The 17,264-nt window shown below is 73.0% G+C and overlaps 1 protein-coding gene across 6 annotated transcripts in view; it reads left to right on the top strand.

The window, feature by feature from the left end:
- UBAC1 (UBA domain containing 1) overlaps nt 1-17,264 on the top strand; it is a 185,442-nt gene that overhangs the window by 27,306 nt on the left and 140,872 nt on the right. For all 6 annotated transcript variants that reach the window (XM_048512272.1, XM_048512271.1, XM_048512273.1 and 3 more), the window contains exon 2: nt 382-502. In XM_048512272.1, the coding sequence (XP_048368229.1) occupies nt 382-502 (121 nt within the window). The remainder of the gene's footprint in view (nt 1-381; nt 503-17,264) is intronic.

Below are 17,264 nucleotides of genomic sequence, written 5' to 3'. Positions count from 1 at the left end.
GGTAGAACTGTGAAGTTGATATATTTGGAAACTAGAATAGTTAAACCACCGGAAGGGAAAATAAAATTAAATGTGATAACTTTCTCTTGATGCTGAAGTTTAGATTTGAGTCTGGTTTATGTGTGTGTGTGAAGCATGGAATGCTAGAATATGCCTTTCCACCCAACCTGGGAATACCCCAGGGGAAAACTTTCAAGATTCTGTTCCATCATATATCCTCAGTGATGTCTTTGTATAGTAGTTGCTCAAGCCAAGAAGAATCTAGTCTGTGCTTGGCCTGTTTAGAGCCTTGGCAACATAATTACTTGTGGCCTGAACCAGGAAGACTCTGATGTTTCCTGTCCACTGTTGTTTAGTAATTTAGGTTATTTTTTTCCCTAGTGTACACCTGGGAGCTTGGAGGATCCAAAGAGTGTAACACATCATAAATTGATCCATGCTGCTTCAGAGAAGGTGCTGAGTGACACCAAAACCATTTTGGAGGAAAACATTAAAGACAGAGGTATGGGAATGATTACAGTGAAACCAGATTCAAGCAGCCAGTGTGTGTGGTCCAAAAAATCTGCAAATGCATTTAAGTTGTCAGACATATGCCAGGTTATACCTGGCTGAGTGGCTGCTGTGAGTCCTCCAATAAGCATTGGCTATTGAATTTTGTTACTAAAGAGGGCACTAAAGAACATTGCTAGCATGGTCAGTGACTGGACTACATGCTGTGGGCATGCCTTGTGCCATCACCTGGCCCTTGCATAGCACCTGTGCAGTGCCGCAAGCTGGATAGCCTAGCCATTGCTTTCTCATGGCAATGGCTTAGCTCATGACAGTCATACCTGGCTCTCATAGGCTGTTCCCTATTTCAACCAGTGCTGGGACAGGAGACCTGTAAGAATAGCATAAAGGGCGAATCAGAGGTTGGAATCAGCAAAAACCGTCCCCTTCCATTAACAGAAATGATTGGGATCCAAGACAGCGTGTGTCAGGGTGCTTCCTCCCCAAGGTTGCAAAGAGTCTCCTGGTTGAGGACTTTCACCAGACCGAAGGTGGAGAAGGGGAAGAGAAGGTGATACACTGATTTAATCAGGTCCACTTGGGCCACCTAGTTCAATACCCTGTTCAATGTAGTATCAGCATAAACTGTATATTTATTTTTAAATGACTTTTTATTGATTTTCACAATATATTTAACAGAATAGAGGAAAATTTCAGCCCAAGCTTTGCTTGTGATTTTCAGAATTTTGTATTACTGTTCCTGATCTTTAGTATTCCCAATAAAGACTATAGCTAACCATCTACAGTTTCTTTATTTTGGACATAAGAACTAGCCTGCTGGATCAGACCAGAGTCCATCTAGTCCAGCACTCTGCTACTCGCAGTGGCCCACCAGGTGCCTTTGGGAGCTCACGTGCAGGATGTGAAAGCAATGGCCGCCTTCTGCTGCTGCTCCTGAGCACCTGAGCACCTGGTCTGCTAAGGCATTTGCAATCTGAGATCAAGGAGGATCAAGATTGGTAGCCATAGATCAACTTCTCCTCCATAAATCTGTCCAAGCTCTTTTTAAAGGGATCCCGGTGTTAATGGGACAGGGCATATATGACGGTAGGCGGCGTCATATGAGAGAAGACGAGCGCGATATTGCTATGCTCGCTCTTCTTCTGACCTACGACCTATCCCGAGGAATGAAGGTGGTTGGGTTCAGAGGCACCCTGCTTCATCCTTGGTGTTGATAAATGCCAGGTCCATAAATAATAAGGCCACAGTTCTCCGAGATTTTCTCAGAGATCAGCAGATGGACTTGGCTTGTATCACTGAAATCTGGGTGCGCGAAGGTGAGACCGTCGCCTTGGGCGAGGTCGCGCCACCAGGTTTTGCGTGTCTCCACCGATCACGAACGCAGGGCCGGGAGGGTGGCGTAGCGATGCTCATCCGTGATTCCGTCCCTTTTAGGGCTGTCCCTGTCCCAGAGATCGCCGGTATAGAGTGTGTCGGCCTGGAGTGGTTGGCATCGGAGAGGTTGGCCGTCCTCCTGATGTACCGGTCACCTAGCGCCCCAGGGGACAGCCTGCTGCAGCTTCTGGAGGTGGTGGCTGACTGGGTGCTGCGGTTCCCCAGACTTCTTGTCTTGGGGGACTTCAACGTCCACGTCGACACCGCCTCATACGTGATGGCTGCGGACCTGGTGTCATCCATGGCGACGCTGGGCCTCGCCCTGGTAAATTCTGGCCCCACCCATGAGGCCGGCCACACACTGGATTTGATCATTGGGGCAGGTGTTGTTGTGGTCATATCCTCTATTGATAGAGTGCCGTGGTCTGATCACTATCGGGTGGACATGCCGCAACACCCCTGTCTAAGCGACGGGCGGATTTATGCCCGCCCACAGAGACTTATGGATCCTATTGGATTCTTGAATGCTCTGTGGGATCCTGAACCCGCCGGCACCCTTGATGAGCAGGTAGCAGACTGGAATGCCCGTCTTTCCCATGCCATCGAGGTTGTTGCTCCCCATGCCCTCTTCGCCCCCGATCTTGGCTGGCCCCTTGGTATACTGAGGAGCTACACTGTATGAAACGGGAGCTTAGACGGCTTGAGCGAGCGTGGAGGAAGTTTCATGACGAGGCGGCGCGAGCATCCTATAGGATGTTTATGAAGGTCTATGAGATAGCGATGAAGGAGGCGAAGGAGGTATTCTTCTCCTCCACTCTCGCATCTGCTAGCTCTCGCCCAGCACAATTATTTCACATTATTCGGTCTCTGACCTCATTGTCTGAGGGTTCAAAAATGACCATTTGGCTATTGGCTGTGAGGCATTTATGAGCCATTTCGCAGATAAAGTCACGTCGCTCCGCCAGGACCTTCATGCCACCTTAGAGACAATTAGTGAACTAGAGGCTCCCTTGCCGTCTTCTGGTCAGGATTTAACTCAGTTTTCCCTGCTCTCTGAAGCCGCTGTCGACAGAGTCCTGGCTGCTGTTAGACCTACTACCTGTCCTTTGGATCCGTGCCCCTCCTGGTTTATTAAAGCGTGCCGGGCAGAGTTACGACCCCACCTGTTGACTATCATCAATAACTCCCTTGAACAAGGAGTTTTTCCAGGTGGGTTGAAAGAGGCAGTGGTCCGCCCACTCTTAAAAAGACCGTCGTTAGATCCTGGTGATCCGGCCAGTTACCGCCCCGTTTCGAATCTTTCGTTCCTGGGGAAGGTAATTGAGAGAGTGGTGTTGGATCAGCTTCAGGGCTTTCTGGAGGACTCATTGGCCTTCGATCCCTTCCAGTCCGGCTTCCGTGCTGGCCATGGGACAGAGACTGTTCTTGTCGCTGTCACTGATACGCTCCGTATGCAGCTTGATCGAGGCGGATCGGTGCTGCTGGTGTTATTAGATCTCACCGCAGCGTTTGATGTGGTCGATCATGATCTTTTGACCAACCGCCTGGCTGTTGCCGGGGTGCGGGGCACTGTCCTTCAGTGGATTGCCTCGTTTCTCCGGGATCGGAGTCAGCAAGTGTGGTGCGGGGACCAAGCCTCCTGGAGATGCCCGCTTCACTGCGGTGTGCCTCAGGGGGCGCTGTTGTCTCTGCTGTTATTTAGCATCTATATGCGACCCCTTGCTCAGTTGGTATGGAGCTTTGGGCTGGTGTGCCATCAATATGCTGATGACACTCAGCTCATTCTGTGGATGGAGGGGGGAGCAGCCACCGCCCCTGTAGCTCTCCAGCATTGTTTGGAAGCGGTTGCTGGTTGGTTGAAGCAGAGCAGGCTAAAACTGAATCCAGCAAAGACGGAGATCCTTTGGCTGGGCCGGGGGGGGGTGCAGGGGATTTTCAGCCGCCGGTGTGTGAAGGGGTCTCATTGGCACCGACCCCTTCCGTCCGTAGCCTGGGGGTCCACCTGGATTTGTCTCTTTCAATGGAGACCCAGGTGGCCCACGTAACCCAGGTTGCGTTTTTTCATCTTCGTCAGCCCCGGCGACTGGCCCCCTTCCTCTTCCAAGTGGACCTGGCCACTGTGATCCATCTGCAAGCGGTCACCTCCCTAGATTAGACTGTTAAATTGTGGCTTCGCTTCTACCACGGGCGGCTCTCCCTTTGCATCTGATTCGGAAATTGAAACTGGTCCAGCATGTGGCGGCTCGCTTGCTTACAGGAGGTGCCATCAAGGTATTGGTTTTAACCTACAAGGCCTTCCGCGGTCTGGGACCCTCGTACCTGCGAGACCAGAGGCCAATCTGCTGGTGGTTATTGGCCCCTCTATGATGCGACTGGCTTCCACTCGGGCCAGGGCCTTTACAGCCTTGGCCCCTGCCTGGTGGAATGCTCTTCCACCAGCTGTCCAGGCCTTGTGGGACCTCAATGAGTTCCACAGGGCCTGCAAGACCGAGCTATTCCGCCGGGCTTTTGGGGAGGCCAGCCGCTGATGCCCCCCTTTTTTCGACAACTGGGGCCCTGCCCCCCCTTAGAGGAGTTTTAGTTGTTGGGCACTATCCCCTGCTTGAAATGTTGTATTAGGATGGAATGCTGTTTTAATGTACACCAGTACTGCATGTATGGTGTTTGTTTATTATTTACTTGATGTTGTTGTTTGTCTGTTGTGAACCGCCCTGAGCCCTTCGGGGGAGGGCTGTATATAAGCTGAATAATAAATAAATAAATAAAATAAAGCTATCCAGGTTAGTGGCCATCACCACCTCCTGTGGCAGCATATTCCAAACACCAATCACACATTGCGTGAAGAAGTGTTTCCTTTTATTAGTCCTAATTCTTCCCCCCAGCATTTTTAATGAATGCCCCCTGGTTCTAGTATTGTGAGAAAGAGAGAAAAATTTCTCTCTGTCAACATTTTCTACCCCATGCATAATTTTATAGATTTCAATCATATCCCCCCCTCAGACGTCTCCTCTCCAAACTAAGGAGTCCCAAACGCTGCAGCCTCTCCTCATAAGGAAGGTGCTCCAATCACTCCAATCATCCTGCGTTGCTCCTTTCTGCACTTTTTTCTATCTCCTTCAATATCCCTCTTTGAGATGTGGCGACTCAGGAGACTGGAACCACAATTACTCCAAGTCTTGGTCGCATCCACTGCTTTTATATAAGGAACGCAGTGATAATCCTTGCCAGTTTATTATTAACGAACCTTTTCCTAATTATCCCCAGCATAGAGTTTGCCTTTTTCACAGCTGCCATGCATTGAGTTGACATTCCCATGGAACTATCAACTAAGACACCCAAATCCCTTTCCTGGTCTGTGACTGTTAGCACTGACCCCTGTAGCGTGTATGTGAAGTTTGGATTTTTTGCTCCTATGTGCATCACTTTGCATTTTGCTACTTTGAACTGCATTTGCCATTTCTTAGCCCAATCACCTAATTTATCAAGGTCTGCTTGGAGCTCTTCGCAATCCTTTGTGGACAGGCGTCTGACACAACCCCAACAGAAATGCCTCAGTTTTTTTTAAATGTTATTTTCAGAATCTTTTGCATTTCTTTTACAATTGTATCCCAAAACAAGTTTGCCTGCTTACATGTCCACCATACATGAAAAAAGAACCATCCCGTTGTTGACATTTCCAGCGTTTGTTTGATAGCCCTTTATACATTTTAGACAGTTTTCGGTGTTAAATACCATCTAGACATCATTTTATAACAAGCTGTAAATTTCAAATCTTTCCCATTGTTCCATTTGTATGCTTCTCCCCACATTTTTAGCCCATTTTACCATTTTACCCCCTCTTCCTCAGTGACCCACTTTAATAACACCTTGTACATTTTAGTGATCAAGTTATCATCATTTATACATATGTTACTTTCAAAGTCTCATCTGTGTGGCAAAACCTGTATTTTTATTGTCTGCTTTGAGTGTTTCTAGTAATTGATAATTATGAAACCAATTTTAACTATATCTTTTAATGTATACAGTGGTTAAAGGTCCCATTTCTCATTCTAATACAACAATTTTCTGTAAGTAAGCCATTTCTCCTGCATATTCACGTCTTTTCTTGAAAATGCTTCAACTGGGGACAACCATAGGGGAGTCACACTTGCAGTAAATCTTCTGTCAAACTCCTGCAGGTCCAAAAGTCTAGCATTCTCATGGAGGCGGGGGACATCTTCTTTGGGTTGCTCCCACCCACTCTCCAAGAGGCAGGAAACCAATTTCAGCCACTTCCTGTGCCCTGTTTGGCAGCCATCTTCCCCAGTATGTTTCCTGCCTCGCAGAGAGTGCACACCAATTCATCATGCTCCTGATCTACTTTGTGTTTATCCTTCGTGTATTTGTGTATGTCTCCCTCACTGTCTGCTTCTTCTTCCTCCGTTTTTCTCTGCTCCATTGCTTGACCCGTTGCCTCTGAGCTATCTTGCAATTCCACCCCTCCCCCGGCTGCCTTCCCTCCCGCTCCTAGGGTTGGTTCCTGCCAAAAGGCAAGAGCCTAAAATGGCCTCCGGGGCCTTTTCTCTTCCTAGGGAGCCTTTCTCAAAGTTGGCCACCGAGTACGCTTGAGCGGCCGAAGAAGGCCAGGATGGGTTCCACCGATCTCCGTGCCGAAGCCAGCGAGGGCGGCAGGATCTCCCCACGGGGATGCCAAACGGAGCAGCTGGCAGCTGGCTCAAGCTTTTCCTGCCACAGGCGCGCCGCCTCAGCTGACCCTAGAGCGCCAGTTTCGGCTGACTGGTTGAGTGAGCACTTCACATGTCAGGAGAGGGAGGCCAGCAGAGGCCAAGCGACGGTATAGGATACAGTCGCGTGTCAGCGGCCAGAGCGCCATGGAGTTTTGGAAAGGCCTGGAAGTCCCCATATGGGGCAGGGCACACAGCTTGCCAGCAGCACCTGGCGCAGGGCGCAGAGGCTTCTGCTTCTCTGGCAGCATCCGCCTGGTCGGGAGAGGATTGGTCGCCTCGTTCACAACTCAGGCAAGATCAGGGTCAGGGGGGAGATATTGGATCAGCCTCCCAGGACTTCTTTTCTGAATGGAGAAACTTTTCTCTCTCATCCCTATTAGATGTCATGTGGGATTCTATTTGTATGGAGGTCCGCAGCTATCGTGGGAGGCGTTCCCCCGTTGCCCATAGATCCAGGCCTAGGTCACCCTGTAGAGAAATGCAGCACCGCTCTCCTCCTCCCCCCCGAGTGGCACATCGGCTCATTTCAGGTCCCCTTCCTGGGAGTGGGAACATAGTGAGGGGAGGTAGACCAGGCCTTCAACCTTTTTTCTGACTCTGACACATCCTAATGCTGGCAGAACAGAAGCATAGGCCATTTAATTTGGATGATTTACCCCTCTTGATCACCAAGACCATATCGACCCTAGAGCTCCATGATTCACAGGACGCGTTAGATCCCTCTACTGCCTCAGAATCCAGGCCCATCAAAGGCTGCCCAAAGGGCAGTAAAGAGGTGTTTCTTTGTGAAGATAATGCAACACCTTTCTTTTTGGTCCCTGAGTTGTTCAAGTGGAACATGAGGAATGAATGGCAGAATCCTGTGGCATCTAAGCCTCTTCCCCCTATTTTTAAAAGGATGTACCCCATTCCGCAACACATTCAGGATATGTTAAAAGTCCCCCTGGTGGATTCTCTGGTTTCCTCACTCCACTCGGGGAGCTTGGTTACCAAGGACAGGGAGGCATACCTCAAAAGATTTCATTGGCAAGAGGTTCGATTCAGTCCTGCGTAAGTTGCATGAGGCCTCTGCCACAGCATGCAGAATTCTAGTGCCTGCAGCGATTGTCTCCCTGGCTGCGCTCTCCTGGCTCAAGAGTAACCTTGCACTTCTGCCCCCAGAGGACCAGGGGCTGAGTGAAGGGGTAGAGCGTGTTATTTTCACTGTATCCTTCCTGGGTGATTCTGCATCTGATGGTCGTCTAGTATCTCCCAGGTCCGTGGCAGCTAGCGCAGTGGTGCATAGACTTCTTTGGCTCAAACCTTGGCAGGCAGACTCGCACTCCAAGACGGTGGTAGCCGGGTTTGACTTCCATGGGGGCAAGCCGTTTGGAAAAGACCCGGAGAACATCCTTATAGACTCTAAAGATAAGTGCAAAATTCTGCCAAGATCTGTTTGAGCCAGGGGTAGGGAACCTGCGGCTCTCCAGATGTTCAGGAACTACAATTCCCATCAGCCCCTACCAGCATGGCCATTGGCCATGCTGGTTGGGGGGGGGGGGGGTGGGGGGGGGGGGGGGTGGGGGGGGGGGGGGGTGGGGGGGGGGGGGGGTGGGGGGGGGGGGGGGTGGGGGGGGGGGGGGGTGGGGGGGGGGGGGGGTGGGGGGGGGGGGGGGTGGGGGGGGGGGGGGGTGGGGGGGGGGGGGGGTGGGGGGGGGGGGGGGTGGGGGGGGGGGGGGGTGGGGGGGGGGGGGGGTGGGGGGGGGGGGGGGTGGGGGGGGGGGGGGGTGGGGGGGGGGGGGGGTGGGGGGGGGGGGGGGTGGGGGGGGGGGGGGGTGGGGGGGGGGGGGGGTGGGGGGGGGGGGGGGTGGGGGGGGGGGGGGGTGGGGGGGGGGGGGGGTGGGGGGGGGGGGGGGTGGGGGGGGGGGGGGGTGGGGGGGGGGGGGGGTGGGGGGGGGGGGGGGTGGGGGGGGGGGGGGGTGGGGGGGGGGGGGGGTGGGGGGGGGGGGGGGTGGGGGGGGGGGGGGGTGGGGGGGGGGGGGGGTGGGGGGGGGGGGGGGTGGGGGGGGGGGGGGGTGGGGGGGGGGGGGGGTGGGGGGGGGGGGGGGTGGGGGGGGGGGGGGGTGGGGGGGGGGGGGGGTGGGGGGGGGGGGGGGTGGGGGGGGGGGGGGGTGGGGGGGGGGGGGGGTGGGGGGGGGGGGGGGTGGGGGGGGGGGGGGGTGGGGGGGGGGGGGGGTGGGGGGGGGGGGGGGTGGGGGGGGGGGGGGGTGGGGGGGGGGGGGGGTGGGGGGGGGGGGGGGTGGGGGGGGGGGGGGGTGGGGGGGGGGGGGGGTGGGGGGGGGGGGGGGTGGGGGGGGGGGGGGGTGGGGGGGGGGGGGGGTGGGGGGGGGGGGGGGTGGGGGGGGGGGGGGGTGGGGGGGGGGGGGGGTGGGGGGGGGGGGGGGTGGGGGGGGGGGGGGGTGGGGGGGGGGGGGGGTGGGGGGGGGGGGGGGTGGGGGGGGGGGGGGGTGGGGGGGGGGGGGGGTGGGGGGGGGGGGGGGTGGGGGGGGGGGGGGGTGGGGGGGGGGGGGGGTGGGGGGGGGGGGGGGTGGGGGGGGGGGGGGGTGGGGGGGGGGGGGGGTGGGGGGGGGGGGGGGTGGGGGGGGGGGGGGGTGGGGGGGGGGGGGGGTGGGGGGGGGGGGGGGTGGGGGGGGGGGGGGGTGGGGGGGGGGGGGGGTGGGGGGGGGGGGGGGTGGGGGGGGGGGGGGGTGGGGGGGGGGGGGGGTGGGGGGGGGGGGGGGTGGGGGGGGGGGGGGGTGGGGGGGGGGGGGGGTGGGGGGGGGGGGGGGTGGGGGGGGGGGGGGGTGGGGGGGGGGGGGGGTGGGGGGGGGGGGGGGTGGGGGGGGGGGGGGGTGGGGGGGGGGGGGGGTGGGGGGGGGGGGGGGTGGGGGGGGGGGGGGGTGGGGGGGGGGGGGGGTGGGGGGGGGGGGGGGTGGGGGGGGGGGGGGGTGGGGGGGGGGGGGGGTGGGGGGGGGGGGGGGTGGGGGGGGGGGGGGGTGGGGGGGGGGGGGGGTGGGGGGGGGGGGGGGTGGGGGGGGGGGGGGGTGGGGGGGGGGGGGGGTGGGGGGGGGGGGGGGTGGGGGGGGGGGGGGGTGGGGGGGGGGGGGGGTGGGGGGGGGGGGGGGTGGGGGGGGGGGGGGGTGGGGGGGGGGGGGGGTGGGGGGGGGGGGGGGTGGGGGGGGGGGGGGGTGGGGGGGGGGGGGGGTGGGGGGGGGGGGGGGTGGGGGGGGGGGGGGGTGGGGGGGGGGGGGGGTGGGGGGGGGGGGGGGTGGGGGGGGGGGGGGGTGGGGGGGGGGGGGGGTGGGGGGGGGGGGGGGTGGGGGGGGGGGGGGGTGGGGGGGGGGGGGGGTGGGGGGGGGGGGGGGTGGGGGGGGGGGGGGGTGGGGGGGGGGGGGGGTGGGGGGGGGGGGGGGTGGGGGGGGGGGGGGGTGGGGGGGGGGGGGGGTGGGGGGGGGGGGGGGTGGGGGGGGGGGGGGGTGGGGGGGGGGGGGGGTGGGGGGGGGGGGGGGTGGGGGGGGGGGGGGGTGGGGGGGGGGGGGGGTGGGGGGGGGGGGGGGTGGGGGGGGGGGGGGGTGGGGGGGGGGGGGGGTGGGGGGGGGGGGGGGTGGGGGGGGGGGGGGGTGGGGGGGGGGGGGGGTGGGGGGGGGGGGGGGTGGGGGGGGGGGGGGGTGGGGGGGGGGGGGGGTGGGGGGGGGGGGGGGTGGGGGGGGGGGGGGGTGGGGGGGGGGGGGGGTGGGGGGGGGGGGGGGTGGGGGGGGGGGGGGGTGGGGGGGGGGGGGGGTGGGGGGGGGGGGGGGTGGGGGGGGGGGGGGGTGGGGGGGGGGGGGGGTGGGGGGGGGGGGGGGTGGGGGGGGGGGGGGGTGGGGGGGGGGGGGGGTGGGGGGGGGGGGGGGTGGGGGGGGGGGGGGGTGGGGGGGGGGGGGGGTGGGGGGGGGGGGGGGTGGGGGGGGGGGGGGGTGGGGGGGGGGGGGGGTGGGGGGGGGGGGGGGTGGGGGGGGGGGGGGGTGGGGGGGGGGGGGGGTGGGGGGGGGGGGGGGTGGGGGGGGGGGGGGGTGGGGGGGGGGGGGGGTGGGGGGGGGGGGGGGTGGGGGGGGGGGGGGGTGGGGGGGGGGGGGGGTGGGGGGGGGGGGGGGTGGGGGGGGGGGGGGGTGGGGGGGGGGGGGGGTGGGGGGGGGGGGGGGTGGGGGGGGGGGGGGGTGGGGGGGGGGGGGGGTGGGGGGGGGGGGGGGTGGGGGGGGGGGGGGGTGGGGGGGGGGGGGGGTGGGGGGGGGGGGGGGTGGGGGGGGGGGGGGGTGGGGGGGGGGGGGGGTGGGGGGGGGGGGGGGTGGGGGGGGGGGGGGGTGGGGGGGGGGGGGGGTGGGGGGGGGGGGGGGTGGGGGGGGGGGGGGGTGGGGGGGGGGGGGGGTGGGGGGGGGGGGGGGTGGGGGGGGGGGGGGGTGGGGGGGGGGGGGGGTGGGGGGGGGGGGGGGTGGGGGGGGGGGGGGGTGGGGGGGGGGGGGGGTGGGGGGGGGGGGGGGTGGGGGGGGGGGGGGGTGGGGGGGGGGGGGGGTGGGGGGGGGGGGGGGTGGGGGGGGGGGGGGGTGGGGGGGGGGGGGGGTGGGGGGGGGGGGGGGTGGGGGGGGGGGGGGGTGGGGGGGGGGGGGGGTGGGGGGGGGGGGGGGTGGGGGGGGGGGGGGGTGGGGGGGGGGGGGGGTGGGGGGGGGGGGGGGTGGGGGGGGGGGGGGGTGGGGGGGGGGGGGGGTGGGGGGGGGGGGGGGTGGGGGGGGGGGGGGGTGGGGGGGGGGGGGGGTGGGGGGGGGGGGGGGTGGGGGGGGGGGGGGGTGGGGGGGGGGGGGGGTGGGGGGGGGGGGGGGTGGGGGGGGGGGGGGGTGGGGGGGGGGGGGGGTGGGGGGGGGGGGGGGTGGGGGGGGGGGGGGGTGGGGGGGGGGGGGGGTGGGGGGGGGGGGGGGTGGGGGGGGGGGGGGGTGGGGGGGGGGGGGGGTGGGGGGGGGGGGGGGTGGGGGGGGGGGGGGGTGGGGGGGGGGGGGGGTGGGGGGGGGGGGGGGTGGGGGGGGGGGGGGGTGGGGGGGGGGGGGGGTGGGGGGGGGGGGGGGTGGGGGGGGGGGGGGGTGGGGGGGGGGGGGGGTGGGGGGGGGGGGGGGTGGGGGGGGGGGGGGGTGGGGGGGGGGGGGGGTGGGGGGGGGGGGGGGTGGGGGGGGGGGGGGGTGGGGGGGGGGGGGGGTGGGGGGGGGGGGGGGTGGGGGGGGGGGGGGGTGGGGGGGGGGGGGGGTGGGGGGGGGGGGGGGTGGGGGGGGGGGGGGGTGGGGGGGGGGGGGGGTGGGGGGGGGGGGGGGTGGGGGGGGGGGGGGGTGGGGGGGGGGGGGGGTGGGGGGGGGGGGGGGTGGGGGGGGGGGGGGGTGGGGGGGGGGGGGGGTGGGGGGGGGGGGGGGTGGGGGGGGGGGGGGGTGGGGGGGGGGGGGGGTGGGGGGGGGGGGGGGTGGGGGGGGGGGGGGGTGGGGGGGGGGGGGGGTGGGGGGGGGGGGGGGTGGGGGGGGGGGGGGGTGGGGGGGGGGGGGGGTGGGGGGGGGGGGGGGTGGGGGGGGGGGGGGGTGGGGGGGGGGGGGGGTGGGGGGGGGGGGGGGTGGGGGGGGGGGGGGGTGGGGGGGGGGGGGGGTGGGGGGGGGGGGGGGTGGGGGGGGGGGGGGGTGGGGGGGGGGGGGGGTGGGGGGGGGGGGGGGTGGGGGGGGGGGGGGGTGGGGGGGGGGGGGGGTGGGGGGGGGGGGGGGTGGGGGGGGGGGGGGGTGGGGGGGGGGGGGGGTGGGGGGGGGGGGGGGTGGGGGGGGGGGGGGGTGGGGGGGGGGGGGGGTGGGGGGGGGGGGGGGTGGGGGGGGGGGGGGGTGGGGGGGGGGGGGGGTGGGGGGGGGGGGGGGTGGGGGGGGGGGGGGGTGGGGGGGGGGGGGGGTGGGGGGGGGGGGGGGTGGGGGGGGGGGGGGGTGGGGGGGGGGGGGGGTGGGGGGGGGGGGGGGTGGGGGGGGGGGGGGGTGGGGGGGGGGGGGGGTGGGGGGGGGGGGGGGTGGGGGGGGGGGGGGGTGGGGGGGGGGGGGGGTGGGGGGGGGGGGGGGTGGGGGGGGGGGGGGGTGGGGGGGGGGGGGGGTGGGGGGGGGGGGGGGTGGGGGGGGGGGGGGGTGGGGGGGGGGGGGGGTGGGGGGGGGGGGGGGTGGGGGGGGGGGGGGGTGGGGGGGGGGGGGGGTGGGGGGGGGGGGGGGTGGGGGGGGGGGGGGGTGGGGGGGGGGGGGGGTGGGGGGGGGGGGGGGTGGGGGGGGGGGGGGGTGGGGGGGGGGGGGGGTGGGGGGGGGGGGGGGTGGGGGGGGGGGGGGGTGGGGGGGGGGGGGGGTGGGGGGGGGGGGGGGTGGGGGGGGGGGGGGGTGGGGGGGGGGGGGGGTGGGGGGGGGGGGGGGTGGGGGGGGGGGGGGGTGGGGGGGGGGGGGGGTGGGGGGGGGGGGGGGTGGGGGGGGGGGGGGGTGGGGGGGGGGGGGGGTGGGGGGGGGGGGGGGTGGGGGGGGGGGGGGGTGGGGGGGGGGGGGGGTGGGGGGGGGGGGGGGTGGGGGGGGGGGGGGGTGGGGGGGGGGGGGGGTGGGGGGGGGGGGGGGTGGGGGGGGGGGGGGGTGGGGGGGGGGGGGGGTGGGGGGGGGGGGGGGTGGGGGGGGGGGGGGGTGGGGGGGGGGGGGGGTGGGGGGGGGGGGGGGTGGGGGGGGGGGGGGGTGGGGGGGGGGGGGGGTGGGGGGGGGGGGGGGTGGGGGGGGGGGGGGGTGGGGGGGGGGGGGGGTGGGGGGGGGGGGGGGTGGGGGGGGGGGGGGGTGGGGGGGGGGGGGGGTGGGGGGGGGGGGGGGTGGGGGGGGGGGGGGGTGGGGGGGGGGGGGGGTGGGGGGGGGGGGGGGTGGGGGGGGGGGGGGGTGGGGGGGGGGGGGGGTGGGGGGGGGGGGGGGTGGGGGGGGGGGGGGGTGGGGGGGGGGGGGGGTGGGGGGGGGGGGGGGTGGGGGGGGGGGGGGGTGGGGGGGGGGGGGGGTGGGGGGGGGGGGGGGTGGGGGGGGGGGGGGGTGGGGGGGGGGGGGGGTGGGGGGGGGGGGGGGTGGGGGGGGGGGGGGGTGGGGGGGGGGGGGGGTGGGGGGGGGGGGGGGTGGGGGGGGGGGGGGGTGGGGGGGGGGGGGGGTGGGGGGGGGGGGGGGTGGGGGGGGGGGGGGGTGGGGGGGGGGGGGGGTGGGGGGGGGGGGGGGTGGGGGGGGGGGGGGGTGGGGGGGGGGGGGGGTGGGGGGGGGGGGGGGTGGGGGGGGGGGGGGGTGGGGGGGGGGGGGGGTGGGGGGGGGGGGGGGTGGGGGGGGGGGGGGGTGGGGGGGGGGGGGGGTGGGGGGGGGGGGGGGTGGGGGGGGGGGGGGGTGGGGGGGGGGGGGGGTGGGGGGGGGGGGGGGTGGGGGGGGGGGGGGGTGGGGGGGGGGGGGGGTGGGGGGGGGGGGGGGTGGGGGGGGGGGGGGGTGGGGGGGGGGGGGGGTGGGGGGGGGGGGGGGTGGGGGGGGGGGGGGGTGGGGGGGGGGGGGGGTGGGGGGGGGGGGGGGTGGGGGGGGGGGGGGGTGGGGGGGGGGGGGGGTGGGGGGGGGGGGGGGTGGGGGGGGGGGGGGGTGGGGGGGGGGGGGGGTGGGGGGGGGGGGGGGTGGGGGGGGGGGGGGGTGGGGGGGGGGGGGGGTGGGGGGGGGGGGGGGTGGGGGGGGGGGGGGGTGGGGGGGGGGGGGGGTGGGGGGGGGGGGGGGTGGGGGGGGGGGGGGGTGGGGGGGGGGGGGGGTGGGGGGGGGGGGGGGTGGGGGGGGGGGGGGGTGGGGGGGGGGGGGGGTGGGGGGGGGGGGGGGTGGGGGGGGGGGGGGGTGGGGGGGGGGGGGGGTGGGGGGGGGGGGGGGTGGGGGGGGGGGGGGGTGGGGGGGGGGGGGGGTGGGGGGGGGGGGGGGTGGGGGGGGGGGGGGGTGGGGGGGGGGGGGGGTGGGGGGGGGGGGGGGTGGGGGGGGGGGGGGGTGGGGGGGGGGGGGGGTGGGGGGGGGGGGGGGTGGGGGGGGGGGGGGGTGGGGGGGGGGGGGGGTGGGGGGGGGGGGGGGTGGGGGGGGGGGGGGGTGGGGGGGGGGGGGGGTGGGGGGGGGGGGGGGTGGGGGGGGGGGGGGGTGGGGGGGGGGGGGGGTGGGGGGGGGGGGGGGTGGGGGGGGGGGGGGGTGGGGGGGGGGGGGGGTGGGGGGGGGGGGGGGTGGGGGGGGGGGGGGGTGGGGGGGGGGGGGGGTGGGGGGGGGGGGGGGTGGGGGGGGGGGGGGGTGGGGGGGGGGGGGGGTGGGGGGGGGGGGGGGTGGGGGGGGGGGGGGGTGGGGGGGGGGGGGGGTGGGGGGGGGGGGGGGTGGGGGGGGGGGGGGGTGGGGGGGGGGGGGGGTGGGGGGGGGGGGGGGTGGGGGGGGGGGGGGGTGGGGGGGGGGGGGGGTGGGGGGGGGGGGGGGTGGGGGGGGGGGGGGGTGGGGGGGGGGGGGGGTGGGGGGGGGGGGGGGTGGGGGGGGGGGGGGGTGGGGGGGGGGGGGGGTGGGGGGGGGGGGGGGTGGGGGGGGGGGGGGGTGGGGGGGGGGGGGGGTGGGGGGGGGGGGGGGTGGGGGGGGGGGGGGGTGGGGGGGGGGGGGGGTGGGGGGGGGGGGGGGTGGGGGGGGGGGGGGGTGGGGGGGGGGGGGGGTGGGGGGGGGGGGGGGTGGGGGGGGGGGGGGGTGGGGGGGGGGGGGGGTGGGGGGGGGGGGGGGTGGGGGGGGGGGGGGGTGGGGGGGGGGGGGGGTGGGGGGGGGGGGGGGTGGGGGGGGGGGGGGGTGGGGGGGGGGGGGGGTGGGGGGGGGGGGGGGTGGGGGGGGGGGGGGGTGGGGGGGGGGGGGGGTGGGGGGGGGGGGGGGTGGGGGGGGGGGGGGGTGGGGGGGGGGGGGGGTGGGGGGGGGGGGGGGTGGGGGGGGGGGGGGGTGGGGGGGGGGGGGGGTGGGGGGGGGGGGGGGTGGGGGGGGGGGGGGGTGGGGGGGGGGGGGGGTGGGGGGGGGGGGGGGTGGGGGGGGGGGGGGGTGGGGGGGGGGGGGGGTGGGGGGGGGGGGGGGTGGGGGGGGGGGGGGGTGGGGGGGGGGGGGGGTGGGGGGGGGGGGGGGTGGGGGGGGGGGGGGGTGGGGGGGGGGGGGGGTGGGGGGGGGGGGGGGTGGGGGGGGGGGGGGGTGGGGGGGGGGGGGGGTGGGGGGGGGGGGGGGTGGGGGGGGGGGGGGGTGGGGGGGGGGGGGGGTGGGGGGGGGGGGGGGTGGGGGGGGGGGGGGGTGGGGGGGGGGGGGGGTGGGGGGGGGGGGGGGTGGGGGGGGGGGGGGGTGGGGGGGGGGGGGGGTGGGGGGGGGGGGGGGTGGGGGGGGGGGGGGGTGGGGGGGGGGGGGGGTGGGGGGGGGGGGGGGTGGGGGGGGGGGGGGGTGGGGGGGGGGGGGGGTGGGGGGGGGGGGGGGTGGGGGGGGGGGGGGGTGGGGGGGGGGGGGGGTGGGGGGGGGGGGGGGTGGGGGGGGGGGGGGGTGGGGGGGGGGGGGGGTGGGGGGGGGGGGGGGTGGGGGGGGGGGGGGGTGGGGGGGGGGGGGGGTGGGGGGGGGGGGGGGTGGGGGGGGGGGGGGGTGGGGGGGGGGGGGGGTGGGGGGGGGGGGGGGTGGGGGGGGGGGGGGGTGGGGGGGGGGGGGGGTGGGGGGGGGGGGGGGTGGGGGGGGGGGGGGGTGGGGGGGGGGGGGGGTGGGGGGGGGGGGGGGTGGGGGGGGGGGGGGGTGGGGGGGGGGGGGGGTGGGGGGGGGGGGGGGTGGGGGGGGGGGGGGGTGGGGGGGGGGGGGGGTGGGGGGGGGGGGGGGTGGGGGGGGGGGGGGGTGGGGGGGGGGGGGGGTGGGGGGGGGGGGGGGTGGGGGGGGGGGGGGGTGGGGGGGGGGGGGGGTGGGGGGGGGGGGGGGTGGGGGGGGGGGGGGGTGGGGGGGGGGGGGGGTGGGGGGGGGGGGGGGTGGGGGGGGGGGGGGGTGGGGGGGGGGGGGGGTGGGGGGGGGGGGGGGTGGGGGGGGGGGGGGGTGGGGGGGGGGGGGGGTGGGGGGGGGGGGGGGTGGGGGGGGGGGGGGGTGGGGGGGGGGGGGGGTGGGGGGGGGGGGGGGTGGGGGGGGGGGGGGGTGGGGGGGGGGGGGGGTGGGGGGGGGGGGGGGTGGGGGGGGGGGGGGGTGGGGGGGGGGGGGGGTGGGGGGGGGGGGGGGTGGGGGGGGGGGGGGGTGGGGGGGGGGGGGGGTGGGGGGGGGGGGGGGTGGGGGGGGGGGGGGGTGGGGGGGGGGGGGGGTGGGGGGGGGGGGGGGTGGGGGGGGGGGGGGGTGGGGGGGGGGGGGGGTGGGGGGGGGGGGGGGTGGGGGGGGGGGGGGGTGGGGGGGGGGGGGGGTGGGGGGGGGGGGGGGTGGGGGGGGGGGGGGGTGGGGGGGGGGGGGGGTGGGGGGGGGGGGGGGTGGGGGGGGGGGGGGGTGGGGGGGGGGGGGGGTGGGGGGGGGGGGGGGTGGGGGGGGGGGGGGGTGGGGGGGGGGGGGGGTGGGGGGGGGGGGGGGTGGGGGGGGGGGGGGGTGGGGG

Source organism: Sphaerodactylus townsendi, linkage group LG12 (assembly GCF_021028975.2).
Source record: "Sphaerodactylus townsendi isolate TG3544 linkage group LG12, MPM_Stown_v2.3, whole genome shotgun sequence".
In the NCBI taxonomy this organism is placed as follows: domain Eukaryota; kingdom Metazoa; phylum Chordata; class Lepidosauria; order Squamata; family Sphaerodactylidae; genus Sphaerodactylus; species Sphaerodactylus townsendi.
This window is presented reverse-complemented; position numbering and strand designations above follow the sequence as displayed.